General features: G+C 41.8%; 1 protein-coding gene across 1 annotated transcript in view; it reads right to left on the bottom strand.

Annotated features, from left to right (window-relative positions):
* Positions 1–19,083: 19,083 nt before the first annotated feature.
* LOC109921685 (tripartite motif-containing protein 14-like) overlaps positions 19,084–22,274 on the bottom strand; it is a 36,876-nt gene continuing 33,685 nt past the window's right edge. Inside the window, exon 6 of the mRNA XM_048603019.1 lies at positions 19,084–20,291. Coding sequence (XP_048458976.1) covers positions 19,768–20,291 — 524 coding nt within the window. The 3' untranslated portion in view covers positions 19,084–19,767. The remainder of the gene's footprint in view (positions 20,292–22,274) is intronic.

The raw sequence follows: 22,274 nt of genomic DNA, 5'->3' as shown, positions 1-22,274 counted from the left end.
ACGGGAGGAATGCTATAGGGGCAGGGTGGACAGTTAATGAGGCACATTTTGTAAGATACCGTGAGGAAAGCTGTTAGCCTTAATGGCAAGAAAGTGTCCAAAACACCTGATACAACTTGCACTTCGTCAAAAGAAAAGTTTCAACCAGTAATGACCTCATTTTTAACTGGGCATTTCTTGAAAAGGTTCTAGATAGATAAGGTTACTTCTGACATCAAAAGGATGAGCCTTTTTTTCTGATGTCTTTATGGAGATTGCTCCAATTATTCTTGCATGCTGTAATGCATCTGTATTTTGCTTTTATGCAATTAAACTTTGATATTCTTTCTCTAAAGGTATATTGGCAACCTCTTGCGAATCACAAAGAATAATAAAATGCATGAACTATCAAGCCAGGCTTTACTCCAGGAGTGAGATGTCCAGTATCACCATCACCTGGGATCATCACATTGGAGATCGTTTTGATTTTAATTTGGGAAGAAATCTGCTAAAAGAAAGAAGCTTCACAGCTTATCTCACGTTCTTGGGAAAGAACCCATGTTGTGGTTCCAGCCTAGTATCCGGAACCCTGTCCCATTTTCTGTCACATGAGAATTCACTGAAAGAGTTTTTCAATATTTCCTGAACCATTGCATTAGCAAAGATCCCCAGGACAACTGCATGTGTTCAGTGACATTTCTCTTTGTGTGCCAAAACCTTAGACCAATAGCCATCTGAAAACCTCAAACCTTTTGCTTTTAGCCTTCAAAAATGAAACTTCTGTGTCTTTTTTAAAGTGAATCACTATGCAGAGAAATTCACTACATTTTTCTTTGTCTAATGCATTTGGAGCTATTTAGAGGAGAAAACATTTATGTTTTTTATAATACAACAGTGTGTGTTAACCAATTGTATATCTTCATGGGAAAATCAGACTTCACCCATTTATGAGGAAATTGTTCTATTGAGAGTGCCTTGTGTCTTTGGAACTCTCTTCCTGAAAAGGCTATGTCATCAGAATTGTTGAATAATTTTAAGAGGGAGAGTAGATAGAATCTTGTTATGCAAGGGAGTGAAAGGCTATCAGAGATAATCAGGGGTTATTGGTAGCTCAGTAGTCAGCACAGCTGCCTCATAATGCTAGGGACCTGGGTTCAATTCCAGCCTTAGGCAACAATCTATGTGGAGTTTGCATGTTCTCCCTGCTTCTGTGTGGCTTCGCTCTGCTTTCCTTCCTCAGTCCAAGGCTAGATGGGCTACCCGTGACAAATGTGGGGTAGGTCTGGGTGGGATGCTCTTTGAAGAGTCAGTGTGGACTTGCTGGGCTGAATGGCCTGATTCCACACTGTGGGGATTCTATAATAAAGATTAGAGCTGACAATCAGGTCAGCTATGACCTTATTGAATGGCAGAGCAGGCCCAAAGAGTTGAACAATTCTTACTCCTTGGTCATGGGGTTTGGGGTAATTCATTAGCTCTGATAGAGGATTGGCTAACCAACAGAATGCAGATAAATGGCTTTTTTTTTGTTGGCAAGACACAATTAGCTTTCAGCACTCAGGCCCCAATTACTTATATGTTAATAGCTTGGATGTGGGAATAGAAAATACCATAGCTAAATTTGCAGATTGCACTAAAATAGGAGGAAAGTAAATTGCAATGAAGAAATAAGGAATTTGCAATTTGATATGGATAGGTTAGGTGATTGTGTCAAAAGCTGGCAGATGAAATTTATCATGGATAAGTCTGAGACTATCCGTTTTGGTCAGAGGGGTAGAAAGGTAACTTATTATCTAACTAGAGAGAAACTTCACAGTGCTTTGGTGCAGAGAGAGCTGGGGGTCCTCATGGATGAATCACAGAAAACTAGTGTACACTTATAATAATTAATAAGGAAGGCAAATGGAATTTTGGCTTTTATTGTGAAATGAATTAGCTTCAAAAGTAAGGAAGTGTTGCTGCAACTACACAAGGCATTAGTTAGAATGCACCTGAAGTACGACGTGCAATTTTGGTCCCTTCACTTGAGGAGGGATGTAGTTGTATTGGAAACAGTTCAGAGAAAGTTCACTAGATTGGTTCCAAAGATGACGGGTTTGTCTTATGAAGAGAGATTGAACAGTTTAGGCTAATACTCTCTGAAGTTTAGAAGAATGAATGAAAATCTAAATAGACTGCCTAAGATGCTAAGGGAGATTAACAGAGTAGGCATAGAATGGATGTTTAGTCATGTGGAGCAATCTTGAACAAGAGGTCATAGTTTTGGGATAAAGGGTAAAAGATTTAAAACAGAGGTGAGGAGAAATTAATTCTCTAAAAGGGTCATGAATCTGTGAAATTCACTACCCCAGAGTATAGCGGATGCTAAGATATTAAGTAAATTTAAGGAGAAGTTAGACAGTGTTTTAATTAGTAATGAGTTAAAGGTTATGAAGAGTGGCCAAGAAAGTGGAGTTGATGCCAAGATGAGATCAGCAATGATTGTATTGAATGCTAGATCAGGTTCGAGGGGCTGAATGGCCTACTCCTGCTAGTTTTTGTGTTCATGTGTAAGTTTGATTTTACAAGAAATAGCTAATGTTTTGTTTGTTAAAAAAAACCTTGTATTGGATCTTGTATTCTGAATCTAAAACGTAGACAGTGTAAGATTAGCCACAATAGGAAGTCAATGAAACAATTACATTTCTGTAGTTCACCACTGAGGCTGACAGAGTGAAGAGCATCAAGTTCCTTGGAGTGACAATAACCAATGGCCTGTCCTGGACTCCCCATGTAAATGCGACAGTCTCTTCTTTCTCAGGCAGCTCAGGAAATTTGACATATTCATAATGTCCTTCACCAACTTCTACAGATGCGCCATTGAAAGTATACTGTCCGGGTGCATAACGGCCTGGTATGGCAACTGCTCTGCCCAGGACCGTAAGAAACTACAGAAGGTGGTGTGCACAGCCCAGACCATCACAGAAGCCAAACATCCATCCATGGACTTTATTTACACGGCTCGCTGCTGTGAAAGGTGGCCAACATCATCAAAGACTCATTGCACCCTAGTAATGATCTCTTACAACCTCTTGCATCAGGCAGAAGATAGAGAAGCCTGAACACTCGCACCAGCGGGATCAGGAGCATCTTCTTCCTGACTGTTATCAGACTGATGAATGGACTCCAGCCTCAAATAATGTAACCGCAAAACCTGTATGCCTCTAAGTCTTTTTGATCTGTGCATCCTTTGCTTGCTGTGATCTGCCTGTACCGCTCGTAAACAAAGCTTTTCAGTGTATTTCAGAACACGTGACAATAAAATCAATCAATCAATCAATCAAAACAAAAACAGAAGTTGCTGGAAAAGCTCAGCAGGTCTGGCAGCATCTGTGAAGAAAAATCAAAGTTAACATTTTGGATCAAGTGACCCTTCCTCAGAAGATTTATATAGTTACCTATGGATTAATGTGTCTAATGAGAGGGAGAGACACACACACACACACAGTACCTTCCTCCTGTCTTATACATGACATATGTAACAGCACTTTTGTCAGACAGATAAGAGGCAAGAAGCCTCAAAGAGTGAATGGAACTGAAATGGAAGCTGCAAGAATTAGAGGAATTTAAGGAAAGAAAACAGAGAAACAAGTAGAAATTGTTCTTTCAGCAATAAACGTAAAGAAAAATCTAAACAATTTAAAAAGATTAAACCAGGAAGGCCCAACCACAGAAATTTATTGAGGTAGGGTCGGGAGGTTTAGAGAAGATGTATTTCCACTCTGAGGTTGGTAGGAATCTGGAATCACTGCCCATAAGGACAGTAGAAACAGAAACACTCATAACATTTAATAAGCATCATAGAATCCTTACAGTGTGGAAACAGGCCATACCAACCCACCAAACAGCATCTCACCCCATCCCTATAAACCTGCATTTCCCATAGCTACTCAACCTAACCTGCACATTTTTGGACTGTGAGAAGAAACCTGAGCACCCAGAGGAAACACACACAGAACATGCAAACTCCATACAGAGGGTCACCTAGGGCTGGAATCAAACCCAGATCCCTGGTGCTATGAGGCAGCAGTGCTAGCCACTGAGCCACCATGCCACCCAAGTGTTGAGGTGTGCACTTACAATGCCAAGGCATACAAGGCTATGGGCCAAGTGCTGGAAAATGGGATTAGAATTGTTTTAGATTGGAGCAGACTCAATGGGCTGAAGAGACTTAATCAGTGCTGTAGACCTCCTGGGGCAGGTCACGCCTCACAAGCCTTAATGAATTCTTTGAGGTTGTGACAAAACACATCGATGAAGGTAGAGCAGTGGATGTGGTGTGTATGGATTTTAGCAAGGCATTCAATAAGGTTCCACATGATAGGGTCATTCAGAAAGTAAGGAGGCATGGGATTCAGGGAAATCTGGCTCACTGGATACAAAACTGGCTGTCCAATAGAAGACAGAGGGTGGTAGTAGATGGAAAGTATTCAGCCTGGAGCTCGGTGACCAGTGGTGTGCCGCAGGGATCTGTTCTGGGATCTCTGCTCTTTGTGATCTTTATAAATTAATTGGATGAGGAAGTGGAAGGGTGGGTTAGCAAGTTTGCCAATGACATGAAAGTTGGTGGAGTTGTGGGTGGTGTGGTGGGCTGTTGTAGGTTGCAAAGGGACATTGACAGGATGTAGAGCTGGGCAAAGAAGTGGCAGATGGAATTCAACCCAGAAAAGTGTGAAGTGATTCATTTTGGAAGGTCGAATTTGAATGCAGGATATAGGGTTAATGACAGAATTCTCAGCAGTGTGGAGGAACAGAGGGATCTTGGGGTCCACGTCCATAGATCCCTCAAAGTTGTAACCAAAGTTGATAGGGTTGTAAAGAAGGCACATGATGTGTTGGCTTTCATTGGCAGGGAAATTGAGTTTAACAGCTGCGATGTTATGCTGCAGGTCTATAATACCCTGGTTAGACCACACTTGGAGTATTGTGTTCAGTTCTGGTCACCACACTACAGGAAAGATGTGGAAGCTTTAGAGAGGGTGCAGAGGAGATTTACCAGGATGCTGCCTGGACTGGAGGGCAGGTCTTATGAGGAAAGGTCGAGGAAGATAGGGCTTTTTTCATTGGAGCGAAGAAGGATGAGAGGTGACTTGACCGAGGTTTACAAGATGATGAGAAGCATAGATAGAGTGGATAGTCAGAGACTTTTCCCAGGGCGGAAGTGCCTATTACGAGGGGGCATAATTTTAAGGTGATTGGAGGAAGGTATAGGGGAGATGTCAGAGGTAGGGTCTTTACACAGAGAGTGGTGGGAATGTGGAATGCACTGCCGGCAGTGGTAGTGGAGTCAGATACTTTAGAGACTTTTAAGCGACACTTGGACAGGCACGTGAAGGATAGTAAAATATAGGGTATGCAGGGTAGATTGATCTTAGTATGATAATAGGTCGGCACAACATCGTGAGCCAAAGGGCCTGCACTGTGCTGTGCTGTACTGTTCTATGTTCTACGTTCAATGACTCTACAAGATGTGAACAAGTCATTAAAGGAGAAAGATTGGGCATGTGTCCCAAGTAAGTATTATTTCTTGAAAATGAATAAAATATAAAAAACAAAATGAATAATTGGCAGGCACAAATTCAACTTCAAATTCAACATGTCAGCCATCAAGGAATGTTAAGACTGCAGGACTTCACAAGACATTTATAAATGTCTTTCAACTTAACACAAAACAGACCATTTTGCTAAAGTAAGTGGTATCATACTATCAGACAAGCCAATGAGATCTGGTTGCTTTGGGGAGGTGGGGTGGGGGGCGGTTTGTGGTGGGGGGGGTGGGTGGGGAGAAATCCCCAACCAAAACATATTGAAAGTAACGAGACAGTTTCCACACCTTGAACTCGAAAAAAGGACAGGTGCTCTATGAACACAGAGACAGGTGGAGAGACAGAGCGGGGTGCAGAGGGAAAGATAAAGTAATTATTACTTTGGGCGAGAAGCAGTATCTGAAGTTCTGGACATCAAGATAATTTGTTCCTTTACAAACAATGAAGTAAATGTTTGTGAAAGTTAGTTTTCTGTTGAAAACAAAGGACATCTGGATTAATTGGACTTCACAAGATGTAAGGAACAAGAAATTGATGAGAGGCTAGTGAAAAACTGTGTGACATATTCCTGCCGAATGGACGGATTTTCAAAGGAAATTGAAGGATTTGACCTGGCATAGCGGGAAGGAATGAGCCCCCTGAAAGCTGGGAACAACTTGATTCATAATCTTGAATTTCTACCCATTTTTCAGAAGTGTGACAGAAAGCACAAACCTGTTAGATATTTTGATTGGTTAATTAGTTAAGACTTTTCTTTAGTTTGGTACATCAGCTCCCTTAAATGGCATTTGATCTATGCCAATTTTAGTTTGATTGTCACAGTATAAGTCTTAAGATGTGCAACGTTGTACTGCAATACTTTCTGATGACATCTGGGGAAATTGACTTGTGCTTTTTAAAAGTTATTGGTCTCTAAGGAAATATGACCAGAGCCAGGATTCAAGACAATCAGGATTGTGATCAAAGTAAAGCAGATTATCAAATCTACAGGAAAGATAAGAAAAATGGTCGATAAGAAGGAATATTATTAACCATCAGGAAGGCGATAGCTTCAATAAGAGAAGTACAACAGTCCTTAAAATATCATGAACAGCCACAGCAAGTAATCAAAAAGGCACATGGCTTGTCAAAGGCAATTTCAAACAATACATTGAAAACCAGACAGAAGCCGTGGCTTCTGACTTCACAGTTTTGAGTTAGAGACATTTGTACTTAATTTAGGATTTGATGTCAAAGCAGCATTTTTGAAAGTGTGGCTTCAGACTTATAGCTTTCCACTCCCAACATGTCTCTGGCTATCAAACCCCATGGTCGGATGTGGACTCCAACCTCAACACTTTGCCGAAAAGAAATCTACAATGACACTAAAATTGGTAGAGTGGTAAATATTGCGGAGGATTGGTGCAATCTGCAGGAGAGTATCAGTGGACTGGTCAACTGGGGTGAGCAGTGATAAATGAAATTCAATATGGAAAAGCATGAGGTAACCCACATGGGGAAGGGCTAAAAAGGCCAAGGATTTTACTGTGAATGGTAAGACCCTGGAAAGTACTGAAGATCAGAGGCACTTTGGTGTGTGTAATCATGGAGACCCAAAGGTACGAGGGCAGATGGATAAGATGGTTAAAAAAGAATATGGGATATCTGCCTTTATTAGCCAAGGCACACAATACATAAGCAGGGAGGTTACATTGGAAATGCTGGTTAGGCCAAAACTAGAGTATTGCATACAGTTCTAGGCATCACTATATGGGAAGGAAGTGATCACACTCAAGAGGGTGTGGAGGAGATTTACGACGATGCTGCATGGGCTGGAGGATCTGAACAATGAGGAAAAATTGGAAAGAGAGGGTTGTTTTTCTTGTTGCAATGAAGGTTGAGCAGGGACCTGATAGAGGTTTAAAAGATTCAGACAGGCATCAATACGGTGGATATGGAGGCACCTTTTTCCTTTAGTTGAGGGATCAATAACCGGAGTTATTGATTTAAGGTAAGAGATAGATAGCTAAGAGGAAGATTGAGGAGAATTTCTTTCAATCAAAGGTTAGTGGGAGTCTGGGACTCGCTGTCTGAAATAGTGGTTGATTCAGAAACTCTCGTAACATTTAAGCAGTATTTAGATATTTGCTTGCTTTGTCATTGCCTCCAGAGCTATTAGCCAGAAGCTGCAAAATGCGATTAGTGCACTCACATCTTTGTTGACCACACATCAGTGGGTCTATTTCTTCTCATTTCTGCCCGAGCCACTAAATAATTGGAAAAGTCACAGAATAAGACAGCACAAAAGGAGGTCATTTGGCCCAATGTGTCTGTGCTAGCTCTCAGGGACAGCCATCAAATTAAAGTTAGTCCTCTGTTCATTCCCCACAGCAAATTTGTCTTCCCTGCAACTATTTATCTGACAGTACAGTCAGTATAAGGTTTTTACTGAATCTGCCTCCACCATAGTTTAGGCTGTGCATCCCAACAGTAAACAACTCAGCATAAAAACAGTTTCTTCTGGTCACCCTAAATCTTTTGCCAATCATTTTACATTTATGTCATGTAGTTACCAACCAATCTCCCCACTGAAAACCACTTTGCTGATGAAACCATTACATGCCTGAAGCAAAATGTCCTTTGGATTTCTCAGCTGTTTGGAACATAACCCCAGCTATTCAAGTATTTCCCATGTTTACCTCAGTGTGAAATTCTTGTGTGCAGTTTTCCTATTATTCCCTTGTATGTTTAAGGCTGTGTTATCTATTGAGTACTTTGTTAAACCTCACTGCTCTCTAATGGAGATGTTGTTATTAAATTCCTTATGTGATGCAACCACTTGATTGCGGGCGAATTCCTTGATTCTTATTAAGGAAGATTAAATTGGAAATATCGTGAGAAAAGGAATTGTACTAGTTCACAATTGACCCATGAAAGAACTAGACTCTCTACAGTCATCTCTTTCATGGTCCTCTTGACTCTGATGTCCCATTTATGGCTTTTCTCCTTGTGGATTCATAGAGTCGTACAGTGCAGAAAAGGCCCTTCAGCCCATTGAGTCTACACTGACATAACTATCACTAGGGGTGTGACCTCTGCTTTACTCCAACATTACCTCCTTGCTCTTACACTTTATGCAATAACTGATGAAAAAAAGTGTCCCATATACTTCCTTAGCTATCCTATTCATGTGTTCTGCTGACTACAGGGATCTGTGAATAATTAAGCCTCTGTTCCTCTAAGTTATGCAGTGCCCTGCCATTCATAAAGCACTCCCTCATCTTTTTCTTCTTCCAATGTGTATCACCTCTCGCTTATGAAGGTTGATATATCAGAATTCATGTCCATTAACAACTTTTAATACTAACTTCATAAATCACGTCCATTAATCCATTAATCCATTAATTTGTGGTTATAATACTAACTGCAAATTTCTGTGTACCAGTCATCCCCCCATTCAAACTAATTCAGGAGCTCGCTACGGTATTGGATTACAATCATTTGAAGTTGCGATTAGAATACTTTTCTTCGGTATTCACAACTGAGAGGGTCCTAGTTGTCGAGGAGGACAGCGTGAAACAGGCTGGTAGGCTAGAGGAGGTCAATGTTAGTAAGGAAGATGTACTAGGAATTTTGAGAAACTTGAAGATAGATAAATCCCCCGGGCCTGATGGGATTTATCCAAGGATATTATGGGAAGCAAGGGAAGAGATCACAGCGCCTTTGGCGATGATCTTTTCGTCCTCACTGTCCACGGGTACAGTGCCGGGAGATTGGAGAGTGGCAGATGTCATTCCCTTGTTCAAAAAAGGGAATAGGGATAACCCCGGAAATGACAGGCCAGTTAGTCTTACTTCAGTGGTGGGCAAATTATTGGGAAGGGCTCTGAGAGTTAAGATTTATGATCACTTGGATAGGCACAGTTTGATTCACGATAGTCAGCATGGATTTGTGAGGGGTAGGTCATGCCTCACAAACCTTATTGAATTCTTTGAAGAGGTGACCAAACAAGTGGATGAAGGTAGAGTAGCGGATGTGGTATACATGGATTTAAGTAAGGCGTTTGATAAGACTCCCAATGGTAGGCTCATGCAGAAGGTAAGGAGGCATGGGATAGGGGGAAATGTAGCAGATTGGATTCAGAATTGGCTGACCCTTAGAAGACAAAGGGTGGTAGTGGACGGAAAATATTCAGCACGGTGTTCAGTTACGAGTGGTGTACCACAAGGATCTATTCTGGGTCCTCTTCTATTTGTGATTTTTGTAAATGATTTGGATGAAGGAGTGGAAGGGTGGATTAGTAAATTCGCGGACGATACAAAGGTGGATCGAGTTGTGGACAGTGCAGAGGGCTGTTCTGGGTTACAAAGGAACCTTGATAGAATGCAAAGCTGGGCTGAGAAGTGGCAGATGGAGTTTAACCCTGAAAAGCGTGAGATGATTCATTTTGGAAGGACAAATTTGAAAGCAGAATAAAGGGTTAACAGAAAGATTCTTGGCAGTGTGGAGGAGCAGAGGGATCTTGGAGTTCATATCCACAGTTCCCTGAAAGGTGCCACCCCGATGGATAGAGTTGTTAAGAACACGTATGGTGTATTAGCTTTCGTTAATAGAGGGATTGAGTTCAAGAGCCGAAAAGTTATGCTCCAGCTATACAAAAGCCTGGTTCGGCCACATCTGGAGTATTGTGTCCAGTTCTGGTCGCCTCATTACAGGAAAGATGTGGAAGCATTGGAAAAGGTGCAGAGGAGATTTACCAGGATGTTGCCTGGAATGGAGGGAAGGTCTTAAGAGGAAAGGTTGAGAGAGCTAGGGCTTTTCTCTTTAGAATGACGAAGGATGAGAGGTGACTTGGTAGAGGTGTACAAAATGATCAGAGGTATAGATAGAGAAGATAGCCAGAGACTTTTTCCTAGGGTGAAGGTAGCTATTACGAGGGGGCATAGTTTTAACGTGAGTAGAGGTAGATATAGGGGAGACATCAGAGGTAGGTTCTTTACTCAGAGAGTGGTAGGGGCGTGGAATGCATTGCCGGAGAGGGTAGTGGAGTCGGCCTCATTAGGGGCATTTAAGCAGCTATTAGATAGGCATATGGATGATAGTATAAGGTAGGGGTGGAGGTTAGATAGACCTTAGGTTTAAGGTAAAAGTTCAGCACAACATCGTGGGCCGAAGGGCCTGTACTGTGCTGTGCTGTTCTATGTTCTATGTTCTATGTACATTCCACTTGAAAGTGCAGCCATGCATATTGCGCTATGTAAACAACCCCATTTAACAAGACCAACATTCTTTTCAAATGTGCAGTCATGTATGAAGGCTAACAAAACTGCACAGACATGACAGGAAGGCACCTTTTTTGCACTCCCACACCAAAAGTAGTGTTGTTTGATATTAAAATCTAGCTGTGAATAGGTGCTATCCCCAACCTCTTCATCTAAACCCCTCCAGCCAGAGTGGCTCCAAGTATCATTCAAAGATGATAATTGCATTAGCCCCCTTCCTTTAATGTAAAATGTTACTTCCCTGCAGACTTTCCCTGTATATTATGTAACAAGGTACTTGTCCCAAGTTTTTATGCAAAATGTATGTAAGAAACCTTTACCCCACGAATAAAACTTTACCCCACTGATAAAACTAACAAACGCTATGCAGTATATGTAAGCAACCGTTAATCTACTAATAAAGCTAACAGCAATATGTCCAGAAACGCGCAACTTTAAATGAATGAATGAAACTGACAGCGCTACTACAACAGATGTGACCGTGTAACTGAATGATTGAATGCTTTAAATAGAACCCACAGGTCGACGCAATCATGAAATTAACTAAACAAGCAACAGTAAATAAAAGCCACAGACAGCCAAAATTGATAGGGACCCAGACTTTTATTTAAAAACACAAGATACCTTTTTCCAACTTTAAAATTCTAACCTTGAAAATAACAAGACTAGCACCTTTTGAATTATGCAAGGACAAACCAGACAGACACTCTAATCTCATTAAAATAACTATTAACACTCAGCAATAACCATTAACATTTAACAAGTGTTTAAACTATCTCCAATTTCCTGCAAAACAGTTTTTGTACAATATCTACTGTTTAACACTCAAGTGTTAGAATGTTAATGTTTGCTTAAATTCAGTATAAAAGAGGCTGCTTTTGAGCTATGATTTTGGGATTCTATTTTCACCTCACATCACGCTGCTGTGAATATGCAATAAAGAGGCTATTTTCACCATTCACTGATCCTGGTCGTCTGGTTCTTTGAACACGATCTCATAGGGCTAAATGCCATCTTTGATTTGATTTGATTTGATTTATTGTTGTCACATGGACCTAAGTACAGTGAAAAGTTATGTTTTGCGTGCAGTACAGGCAGATCATAGCAAACAAGGACATACAGATCAAAGAGTGCTTACACAGAGCAAGGCATACAAGGTTATGGCTGCACAGGACATGCACAAAGCAAGGTCAGTGTTAGATTTAAAATTAGAACTCCCTTCAGCAGTCTAATAACAACAGGGAAGAAGTTGTTCTTGAACCTGTTGGTACGTGTGTGATCAAGCTTCTGTATGTTCTGCCTGATGGAAGAAGTTAGAAGAAAGTATTACTGGGATGGGACCAGTTTTTAAAGATGTTGGCAGCCTTTCCACAGCAACAAGAAGTGTAAATGGACTCCATGGATGGGAGGTAGTCTTCCATGATGATCTAGGCTGTGCACACAGCTTTCTGTAGTTTCTTCTGGTCCTGAGCACAGCAGTTGCCGTACCTAGCCATTATGCTCCCAGAGAGAATGCTTTCTATTTGCATTTGTAAACATTGGTTAGGATCCTTATCGACATGCCGAATTTCCTAACCATCCTGAGGAAGAAGAGGCATCATTGTGCCTTCTTGACTGTCACTTCTACGTGGGAGGTCCAGGACAGATTGTTGGTGATCATCACTCCTAGGAACTTGATGCTGTCAACCCTATTCACCTCAACTCCATTGATATAGATATGGGCATGTCCTCTTCCTTTCTTCCCGGAGTCAATGATCAGTTTTTTTGTTTTGCTAACATTGAGAGAGGTATTGTTATCATTGCACCACAGCACCAAACACTCTAACTCCTTCCTGCATTCTGACTCATCATTGTTTGATATCCAGCCTGCAGACTGGTCTGCGCTGGTCCATCTGCCACTACTCTGCCCATCTGACCAACCCATGTATATCTTCCTGCAACCAACAACCTTTTTCTTCGCTGTTAACGACTCTACCAATCTTAGTGCCATCCGCAAATTTGTTTGACATTCCCCCTGCATTTTCATCTATATCATTTATGTACACAAGAAACAATAAGGGTCCCAGTACTGATCCTTGTGCTACACCACTGGACACCAGGCTCCAGTCACTTAAACAGCCTTCCATCACTACCTTTTGTCTCCTATTATTAAGCCAATTTCTGATCCATCTCACCAAGTTTCCCTGAATTCCATGTTCTTTAACCTTCTCAATCAGTCTCCCACGTGAAACCTTATCAAATGCTTTACTAAAATCCAAATAAACTGCATCAGTTGAACTTCCCTCATCTACAAACGATCACATTTTCAAAAAGTTCTAACAAATTTGTTAGGCATGACATCCCTCTGACTAAGCCATGCTGACTATCCCTATTTAACCCATGCCTTTCATTGTGGATATTGATTTGAGCCTTCTGAATTTTCTCCAATAGTTTCCCTACCATTGATATGAGTCTCAATGGTCTGTAATTTCCTACTTCATCTCTACCACCCTTCTTGAAAAGTGGATCCACATTAGCCATCCTCCAGTCATCTGGCACAGAACTGCACCATCTCTTCTTGGGCTTCTACATTTTGATACAAAAAGCTCCCCTGGATACATTTCAAGAAATCCACCCCCTCTCAACCCTTAACACTATAACTACCTCGTAGTGATTGTAATGAAGTCAGCCAGATGGACCTCATAGAATGAGTTCCCTGATTGGGGCTGTTAACCTGGTCTAATCAGGGAGCCCTGGATGACAGATAAGAACAGAAGTGTCAGACATGCTGCTCACTCTGACAGCTGGTTCTGAGAGAGCTGGATCAGTGTCAAGGACACTCCATATGGAAATAAAGGGTGACTAGGTACTGGATACCGGCCACTGTGCAGTTATTTCATATCCCAATTTACATTGAGAAAGTTGAAATTCCCTGGTATAATCACCTGATTATTACTCTTACACATCTCTGCGAACTGTCTATATATTTGCTCCTCTATTTCCCGCTGACTCTTTGGGGACCTATGATACTCTCCCAGTAAAGTAGCTGCTCCCTTAATATTCCTCAGTTCTACCCAAACAGCCTCATTTGAGGAGCCTTCCAAGGTGTCATTTCTCCTTACTGCAGTAATTGACACCTTGTAACATTAATCAGACTGTAGTGTGGGATATCTTTGAACTTGCTAAGCTCTGAGGGCTTGTTTTTAAACATCAACATTGTATGATTTCTCTGGTGGAAGCATTTATTGAATTATGTTTACACTTGTCTGCTTGTTTTAGATTGCTGCATATGTCATAGAATCCCTACAGCCGATCGAGTTTACACCGACCCTCCGAACAGGAGCATCCCAACCTCTCCCTGTAACCCTGCATTTTCCATGGCTAACCACCTAGCCCACGCACCCCCAAACGCAATGGGCAATTTAGCATGGCCAATCCACCTAACATGCACATCTTTGGACAGTAGGAAGAAACCAGAGCACCCAGAATAGAATGTGCAAACTCCACACAGACAGTCGCCCGAGTGTGGAATCAAACCTGGGTCCCTGACACTATGAGGCAGCAGTGCTAACCGCTGAGCCACCGTGCTGTCCCCACATCTGAAACCAATTCTCCAGAGATGAGATCTGATCATCAGTTTGCTACTTTCTATTTAGGTGTCAAAGGTTGTGGCATTGGGAACTCGAGGGGTGGGGGGATATTGACATGGTGGCTGTTGGTGAGGTGAAGTATGGCTGACACTCTCAACGGTTGGAAAAAAGATGAAATCTCACTCTATGTTGATCAGTAAATTAAATCAGTCGCCAATGGCACATTTCACAACCTGGCCTCACTGGTCCTGGTGTTGGCGAGCCATGGAGAAAAATTGGTGCTTCCACTTCAGTTCCACAATTGTCATGTAGCGCCAAGTGTTTCTCCAGCTGATGCCTATCTCTGTATTCACCAGCTAGCCTTCTATTCTGAATGGCAGCCTTTCCCTCTTCAAGGATAGAATGCAAATCAAAGAACAGGAGGCTGGTGCTGAATATTATTGCTGCAATTCTCAACAAAGAAAGTGGAATATTTGTGAAGAGACGAACCTGCAGTATTAAGTTCTGCAGGCCTCACTGCTAGAAGTGGGCAGGAGGGAAGGCATAGCCTTTTTTCAGTGGATTACAAAACATCCAAGGATATTCTCAGAAACGATTGGAAGCAGGTGTCTGGGAAGGTCAGTCCCTTGGGTCTGGAGCCAATTGTGCCACAAGAGTTCTAATGACCTCATGCGGATGGTCAAGTTTAACAAAGGCATCTTCAGCTGCCTCTCAAAAATCTCTCAAGTTGCCCAATGAATTAGCAGTGTAACAACTCAGTGACAGTGGGAGGGAAGAGAGATGGGGATGTGGTTCTGCTGGGTATTTTCAGCATTCATGTAGAACATTGCATCATTGTTCCAGATTCCAAAGACGGAAAACCAGGATCTGGCACCATCTTTAAAAATCCCTCAGTGCACCTGAAGAAGCTGGACCTGCCCTGCACTGGTCCTGACATTTACCCAGAGGTGGCAGACAAGGTTAAAGTTGGCATTCCATGTTGTGAGCAAGGACCTGGTGGTGTTAGTGGACATGGTGGCATCAAGACAGGATGTCCTCATTCTTCAGGGCTGGCAGTGGAGGACAAGCATCAGAGCATGCCAGCCTGGTCCACACTTACCGCTCAGGTCAGTGCAGTCTCAGCTGTGTGGAGAAATGCCCAGCGCTGCAGGAAGAAGGTCAAGGACCTTCTCCACTCCGCTAGTGTAAGTACCATTATCTTCTCTCCAATCCCTCATGCTCATTTTATCTCTTCTTCTCTACCCATTTGCCAGCAATCCCGATCCATTTTAGATTCATCATGCACAACCTGATATTTGTAAATCCGTGTGTGCACACTGACATGCAAGTCAGGCAAAATTGATTGATCTAGATAGTGGTGCAGTGAGACAATGGAAAAAACAGCATCAAAAAGGATGAATTTTGCAGATCCCTGTAAATCCGTCGGCCTAGGAGACAAAAGACTATTCACCCCCAAGTGGGAATCCCTTCTTATATGACTGAGCAAATGATTTTTACAGTGGACGATTGTGAAGGACTGGACTTGGAACAGAAATGGATAACATATTTGCAAATTACACTAAAATTGGTGTGAAAGTAAGTTTCACACAGGATAGGTTAGTTGATTGTGCCAAAATTTGGCAAGTAGAGCTTAAAGTGGTTAAATGCGTGGTTATCCAGTTTGGTCGGAAGAATAAAAAGGCAACTTACTGTGTGTATGGAGAGTGTTTCAGTGCAGAGGGTGCTGGGAACACGTCACTGAAGTCTAGTGTGCATTTACAGCAGGTAATAAGGTGGGCAAATGGAATTCTGGCATTTATTGCAAAAGGAATGCAGTATAAAAGTAGAAAAATGTTGTTGTAACTGTACAAAACATCAGTGAGACCACAGCTGAAGATCTGTTTATAGTTTTGGTCCCTTCACTTGATAAAGAATGTAATTGCACTGGAGACGGTTCAGCAAAGGTTCACCAGATTAATTCCAGAGATAAAAGGCTCATCTTATAAGGAACAATTGAACAGTTTAGGCCTATACTCGTGAAAGTTTAGAAGGCTAAGAGGACATCTAATTTAGATAAATAAGTTGCGAAAGGGGGTTGACAAAATAGACGTAGAGAGGATGTTACACCTTCTGAGGGAAAGTGGAGTTGAAGCCGGGATGAGATCAGCCACAATTGTTTTAAAAGGCGGAGCAGGCTCGAGGGGCTGAATGGCCTACTCCTGCTCCTAGTTCTTATGGAATCCAGGAGAGTGTTGGTAAGGATGGAGTTGGTAAGGATGAAGCTCAACAATCCTGTCTTTATTGTCTTGACACACAAGCACTGTCATTTTGACTTAATGTGATCAAATAAAATGCCTGTTAAAACCACCTGCCAGAATCTCTCCTGAGCTTCACTTCCTGCAAAGTGAGAGACACTTATTTACCCAGGCTGTACCATTTGAAAGTGTAACCAACTATCTGGGAAAGTCAGGTAAAACAACTGTCAAAATAGATCATGACGGTTCTCCGAAAAGGATTCTGTGACCTTGTAGATGGACATTGGTTCACCTGCTTTTCATGGAGCTACACTACAGAGGCAGAGAAGAAAAAAAATCAATACCAGCGACAGAAGGGACCATTTGTACCAACAAAACTTCTATGTAAGTAGAAATGTTTACACTTTGGGACTTACCAATAACTCATGCAAAGGACATGCTTTCAGTGATGAAGATCAATTGAACAGACACACAAAAATGAGCAGATATGCATTTATATAGAGAGTTTCTCCAACCTCCCAACGTGTTTTCTTATTTGGAGTTTAATCATGATTTTAATGTTGGAAATATAACCATCAATGTGTACACAGCAAGCTCACATGAAAAGAAATAACTAGATTAACTGTTCTACCATTTCTTTTTGAAGAATAAATATTGGCCAGGGCATTCGGAGAAGACTGCTAATAACATAATATTGCCACCAGATGTTTTACATTCATTTGAGTGTTCAAAAAAGAACCTCAATTTAATATTTCATCCAGAAAATGGCATCTCCATAAATAATGCACTCAAGCATCAGCCTATATTTTACTCCAGAAGGAGCTTACATGAAAATCGTTGTTTAGTTGAGTGGGCATCAGCCAGAAACCTCTTCCTGCCACATCCTTGTAGAAACTTAGAAATCACATGCAGTGAGCTCATTAGTACAAGACATTGAGGAAGAACAGCACAGGAAATAAGAAAACATTACATTAGACTTGGCATTCATCAAAACCATCACATTAACAACAGACTGTTTGCTCCAGACACTGCACTGTACACTCATTTTATTCAAAAAAAAATCATTGCTCAGAACTGAACTTTGGAAGTATGCGTAAATAATCATACAGCTGATAAAGTATTCTGACAACCTTCCTAGCCTGTCTCATGCCTTATCATTTTCCTTATATTCCCTCTGACTTAACTATTTTCTTCACAGGCTCACAAGCTTCTCTGTTTTAAGTAGCCCCTATGGGGACCTCATAGCGATTGTCGATCATCATGAAAATCCACCTGATTCACTAATGTCCTTTAGGGAAGGAAACCGGCCATCCACATCTGGTCTGGCCTACATGTGATTCCAGACCCACAGCAATGTGGTTGACTCTGAATTTTTTTTTCACTTGTAGAACATAGGCTTCACTGGCCAGGCTATTATTGATTGCTCGTCCCTAGTTGCCCCTAGGAAGAAGGGGGTGAGCTGCCTTCGTAACCCACAGCAGTCCCCCTGCTGTAGGTTGGCCCACAATGCCATTAGGGAGGGAATTCCAGGATTTTGACCCAACAACTATGAAAGAACAGCAATATATTTCCAAGTCAGGGTGGTGAGTGGCTTGGAGGGGAACTTGTAGCTGATGGTGTACCCATATATCTGCTGTCCTTGTGTTTCTAGATGGAAGTGGTTGTGGGTTTGGAAAGGTCTAAGGATCTTTGGTGAATTTCCGCATTGCATCTTGTAGATAGTACATACTGCTGCTACTGAGCGTCAGCGGTGGAGGGAGTGGATGTTTGTGGATGTAGTACCAATCAAGTGGGTTACCTTGTCCTGGATGGTGTCAAGCTTCCTAAGTTCTTTTGAAGCTGCCCTCATTCAGGCAAGTGGGGTGCATTCCATCACGCTCCTGACTTGTGCCTTGTAGATGGTGGGCAGGCTTTAGGGAGTCAGGAGGTGAGTTACTTGCCACAGTAATCCTAGTCTCTGACTTGTTCTTGTCACCACTGTGTTTATGTGGTGAGTCCAGTTGAGTTTCTGGTCAATGATAACCCTCAGGATGTTTGCTTGGAGTAACACCATGGAATGTCAAGGGGCAGTGGTTAGATTGCCTCTTATTAAAGATGGTCATTGCCTGGCATTTGTGTGGCATGAAAGTTAATTGCCCCTTGTCCTCCTAAGAGGAAGTGGTCATTGATTTGGAAGGTGTGTCTAAGCAGCCTTAGTGAGCTCTGGGCAATTGGAGATAGAGGATAAATGGAAGCCTAGCCAGTAACATCTATGGCCTGTGAACGAATAAAAAAAAGTCAGGCTCTCATTTTAGAATCATAGGATCCCTACAATGCAGAAAGAGGCCATTCGGCCCACTGAGTCTGCACCAACACTGCGAAGAGCATCCCACCCAGACACTCTCTCCACCCTGTCCCCATAACCCTATATCTACTACAGGCAATTCACCTAGCCTGCACATCTTTGGACTGTGGAAGGAAATCAGAGCACCTGGAAGAAACCCACGCAGACATGTGGAGAATGTGCAAACTCCACACAGAAGTCATCAAAACCTTATCTGGAAAGCATATGCACATTTGATTGAAACAGGAAAAGACAGAGTAGATAAATGTAAACCATTTCCACTGGTTGCGGAATCTAGAACTCGGGGATATCGTCTGAGAATTAGGGCCAGACCTTTGAGGAAAGATGTTAGGAAGCACTTCAACACACAAAGGGTGAGAGGTTTGGAACTCTCTTCCACAAATGACAGTGATGTGATATCCATTGTTAAATCTGAAGTAGATAATTTTTCATTAAGCAAAGGCAAGAAGGGATATGAGCTAATGGCAGGCGTATGGATTTAGGTTACAGATCTCATTCAGTGTGAATCGGGTACAAAGTGTTGAATGGCCTGCTTCTGTTCCTGTATTCCTATGTAACACTGGGTCACAGCTCATGGTGACTAAGCACTTCAGCCCCAGGATATTACCTGCTGAAGTTCACGTTCATTAATTTAGGGATGTCTTACCAGGAAGACCTCATCTGGTCTGGCTAACATGTGACTCCACCATCACACCAATGCAATTTACACTTGAAGGTTCTCCAATGTGAGAGAGCGAGGATGGACAATACACAAATTAATACAAAAAGAAATCAATGACTCTTGGAATTGTGAAACTAATTTAACAGTTGTAGCCAGGTGTTGTTCTCACAGCAGAACGCTGGATACACAGGTTGAGTAAATATGGTTTTAAACGTGTGCAAGTGTGTCAGTGTGTCAGTGACCTGATAAAATGCCAGTGTTCCTGCATCATAGTTTAAGTGAACTTGGATCTTCTCGATGAAGGATTTCAGTGGTACTAGTGTATGCTTGCTATTATGACAGGCTCTCAACACATTAATGCCTTGATACAAGCACCAGGCTTTTGAAGTTCTCCGGAGATCAGAATTGCTGCCTGTCTTCTGTATGTTCTTATACGCGATCCCAATTCCCCACCAACTTCCACCAGTTTCCACAGCCCAGGAATGATGTCCGCAGTAAAAGCTCTGGCTGCAGAGGATTTGGGAGTAGGTTTGAAACCTCTGTGGGTTACTTGGATAGTGCTGTTCTTTTTCACTGTACCTCACTGATCTCAGATCGACAGACAGAACTAAGTTCTTGCTTGCAGTATTTGGATCCAGGGTCAACCATGACAATTCTCCTGAAAAATGCAGATTTACCAGAACAGTTATTGTACATGAGGCTGACAGTCTTCCCCAGTAATGGGAGCCCCCACATGACCTTATACCGTACTCTGAGACAAAAACGTTATTTTCTTCTCCATCTTAAAAGGGTCACATCTTATTCTTAACCTGTGCCCTCTCCCTCTATTCGCCCACACATGAGGGACCATCTTATCGACATCCACCATTTGAAACACCCCGTTAAAAGACTACTTCCCATTCTTCAAAACTCTAACGGGTAAGGCCCAACCTGTTCAACATTTCTTCAAATCACAAATCATTCATCCCAGGAATTAATCAAGTGAAGCTTCTCTGAAGTGCTTCTAATATAATTATATTCTTTTACAGATGAGACCAAAATTGCACACATTACTCCAGATATAGTCTTACCAGAGTCTTACATAGCTCCTTGTATATCTCATTCCTTTTGCATTAATTGTCAATGTCCCATTTGCCTTCCCAGTCACTTGCTGTACCCGCATACCAATTTTATTTTATTCATATGCCAAAGCACCAAGTGTACCAAGTCCTGGAATCTCTCTCTATTTCAATAGTAGACTGCTTTTCTATTCCACGCGTGAAAGTGGACAAATTCACAATTCCCACATTGTACTCCACTTGCAATTTTTTTTTGCCCATTCACTTATCCTATTGAGAGCCTTTCAAAGACATTCCAGCTCATTTCACCTGATGAAGGGGCAGCACTCTGAAAGCTTGTGATTTCACATAAACCTGTTGGATTATAACCTGGTATCATGTGACTTCTGACTTTGTCCATCCCAGCCCAACTTTTGCACCTTCCTTTCATGGGTTCCAACTCTTGGCATCTTTGCAAATTGAGCAAAAGTATACTTAGACCTTTGTTCTGAGTCACTGATCTAGATTTTAAACAGTTGATGCCCCAACATTGACCCCTGTGGAACTCCACTCATCACAGCTTGCCATTCCATAAAATCCCCAGTTATTCCTACTCTCAACATCCTGTTAGCTAGCCAATTCTTAATCCTTGCCAATAGTTTATCCTCTACACCCTCTTTACTTGTGTGATTATCTTTGATGGGCATGTTGTCAAATGCCTCTAGAAATGGAAGTACACCACGGCTACAAGTCCCCTTGTCTCCACTTTGCTTGTTACTTCCTCAGAAAACAGTAACAAAACATTAAACATGATTTCCCTTTCAGAAAGCCACATTGACTCTGCCTGATCACATTGTTATTTTTAAACATCCTGCTACACTACCTTCATAAAAATGTTTAGTAATTTCCTTGTGACAGATGTAAGGTCAACATACCCTTAATTTTTGAGTTTCTGCCTCGCTTCTTTGTTGAATAAAGTTATAATAGTTATTTCACAATCCCTTACGACCTTTTTAGATTGTAAGGAATTTTACAACATAATAATCAATGCCTTTGCTATCTTTGCAACCACTTCCCTTAAGACTTAATATCGTCCCTTAATATCTTGTTCTGGGGACTTGTCAGCCTTTTTTGTCTTACAGTTTCACCAATATCTTTTCCCTGGTTATGGGCCAAAGTGTCATTTCGGTACTGTATGATTCTACGGTAATTGTTTTAACTTCCTCCAACTTACTCACTTCTCGATTTTCAAGGATTTTTGGGAAGATTTCAAAATCTTTTACAATGAAGACAGACACAAAGAGGCTACTCAATGCCTTCACCATTTCCTGCTTTCCATTATGAATTCCCTGACCGACTCTGTATGGAATCAGCATAGGAACATATGAAGTAGGACACTCTGTCCCTCAAACCTGCTCCACCATTCAATAAGATCATGGCTGATCTGATTATGCTACATTCCCATTCAATTTTAGCGATACTTTTTGATGAAGGGTCCCAACCTGAAACATCGACTTTTCTGCTTCTCTGATGCTGCCTGGCCTGCTGTATTCCTCCAGCTCCACACTGTGCTGACTCTGATTCCAACATCTGCAGTTCTTGCT

Source organism: Rhincodon typus, chromosome 11 (assembly GCF_021869965.1).
Source record: "Rhincodon typus isolate 14 chromosome 11, sRhiTyp1.1, whole genome shotgun sequence".
NCBI lineage: Eukaryota > Metazoa > Chordata > Chondrichthyes > Orectolobiformes > Rhincodontidae > Rhincodon > Rhincodon typus.
This window is presented reverse-complemented; position numbering and strand designations above follow the sequence as displayed.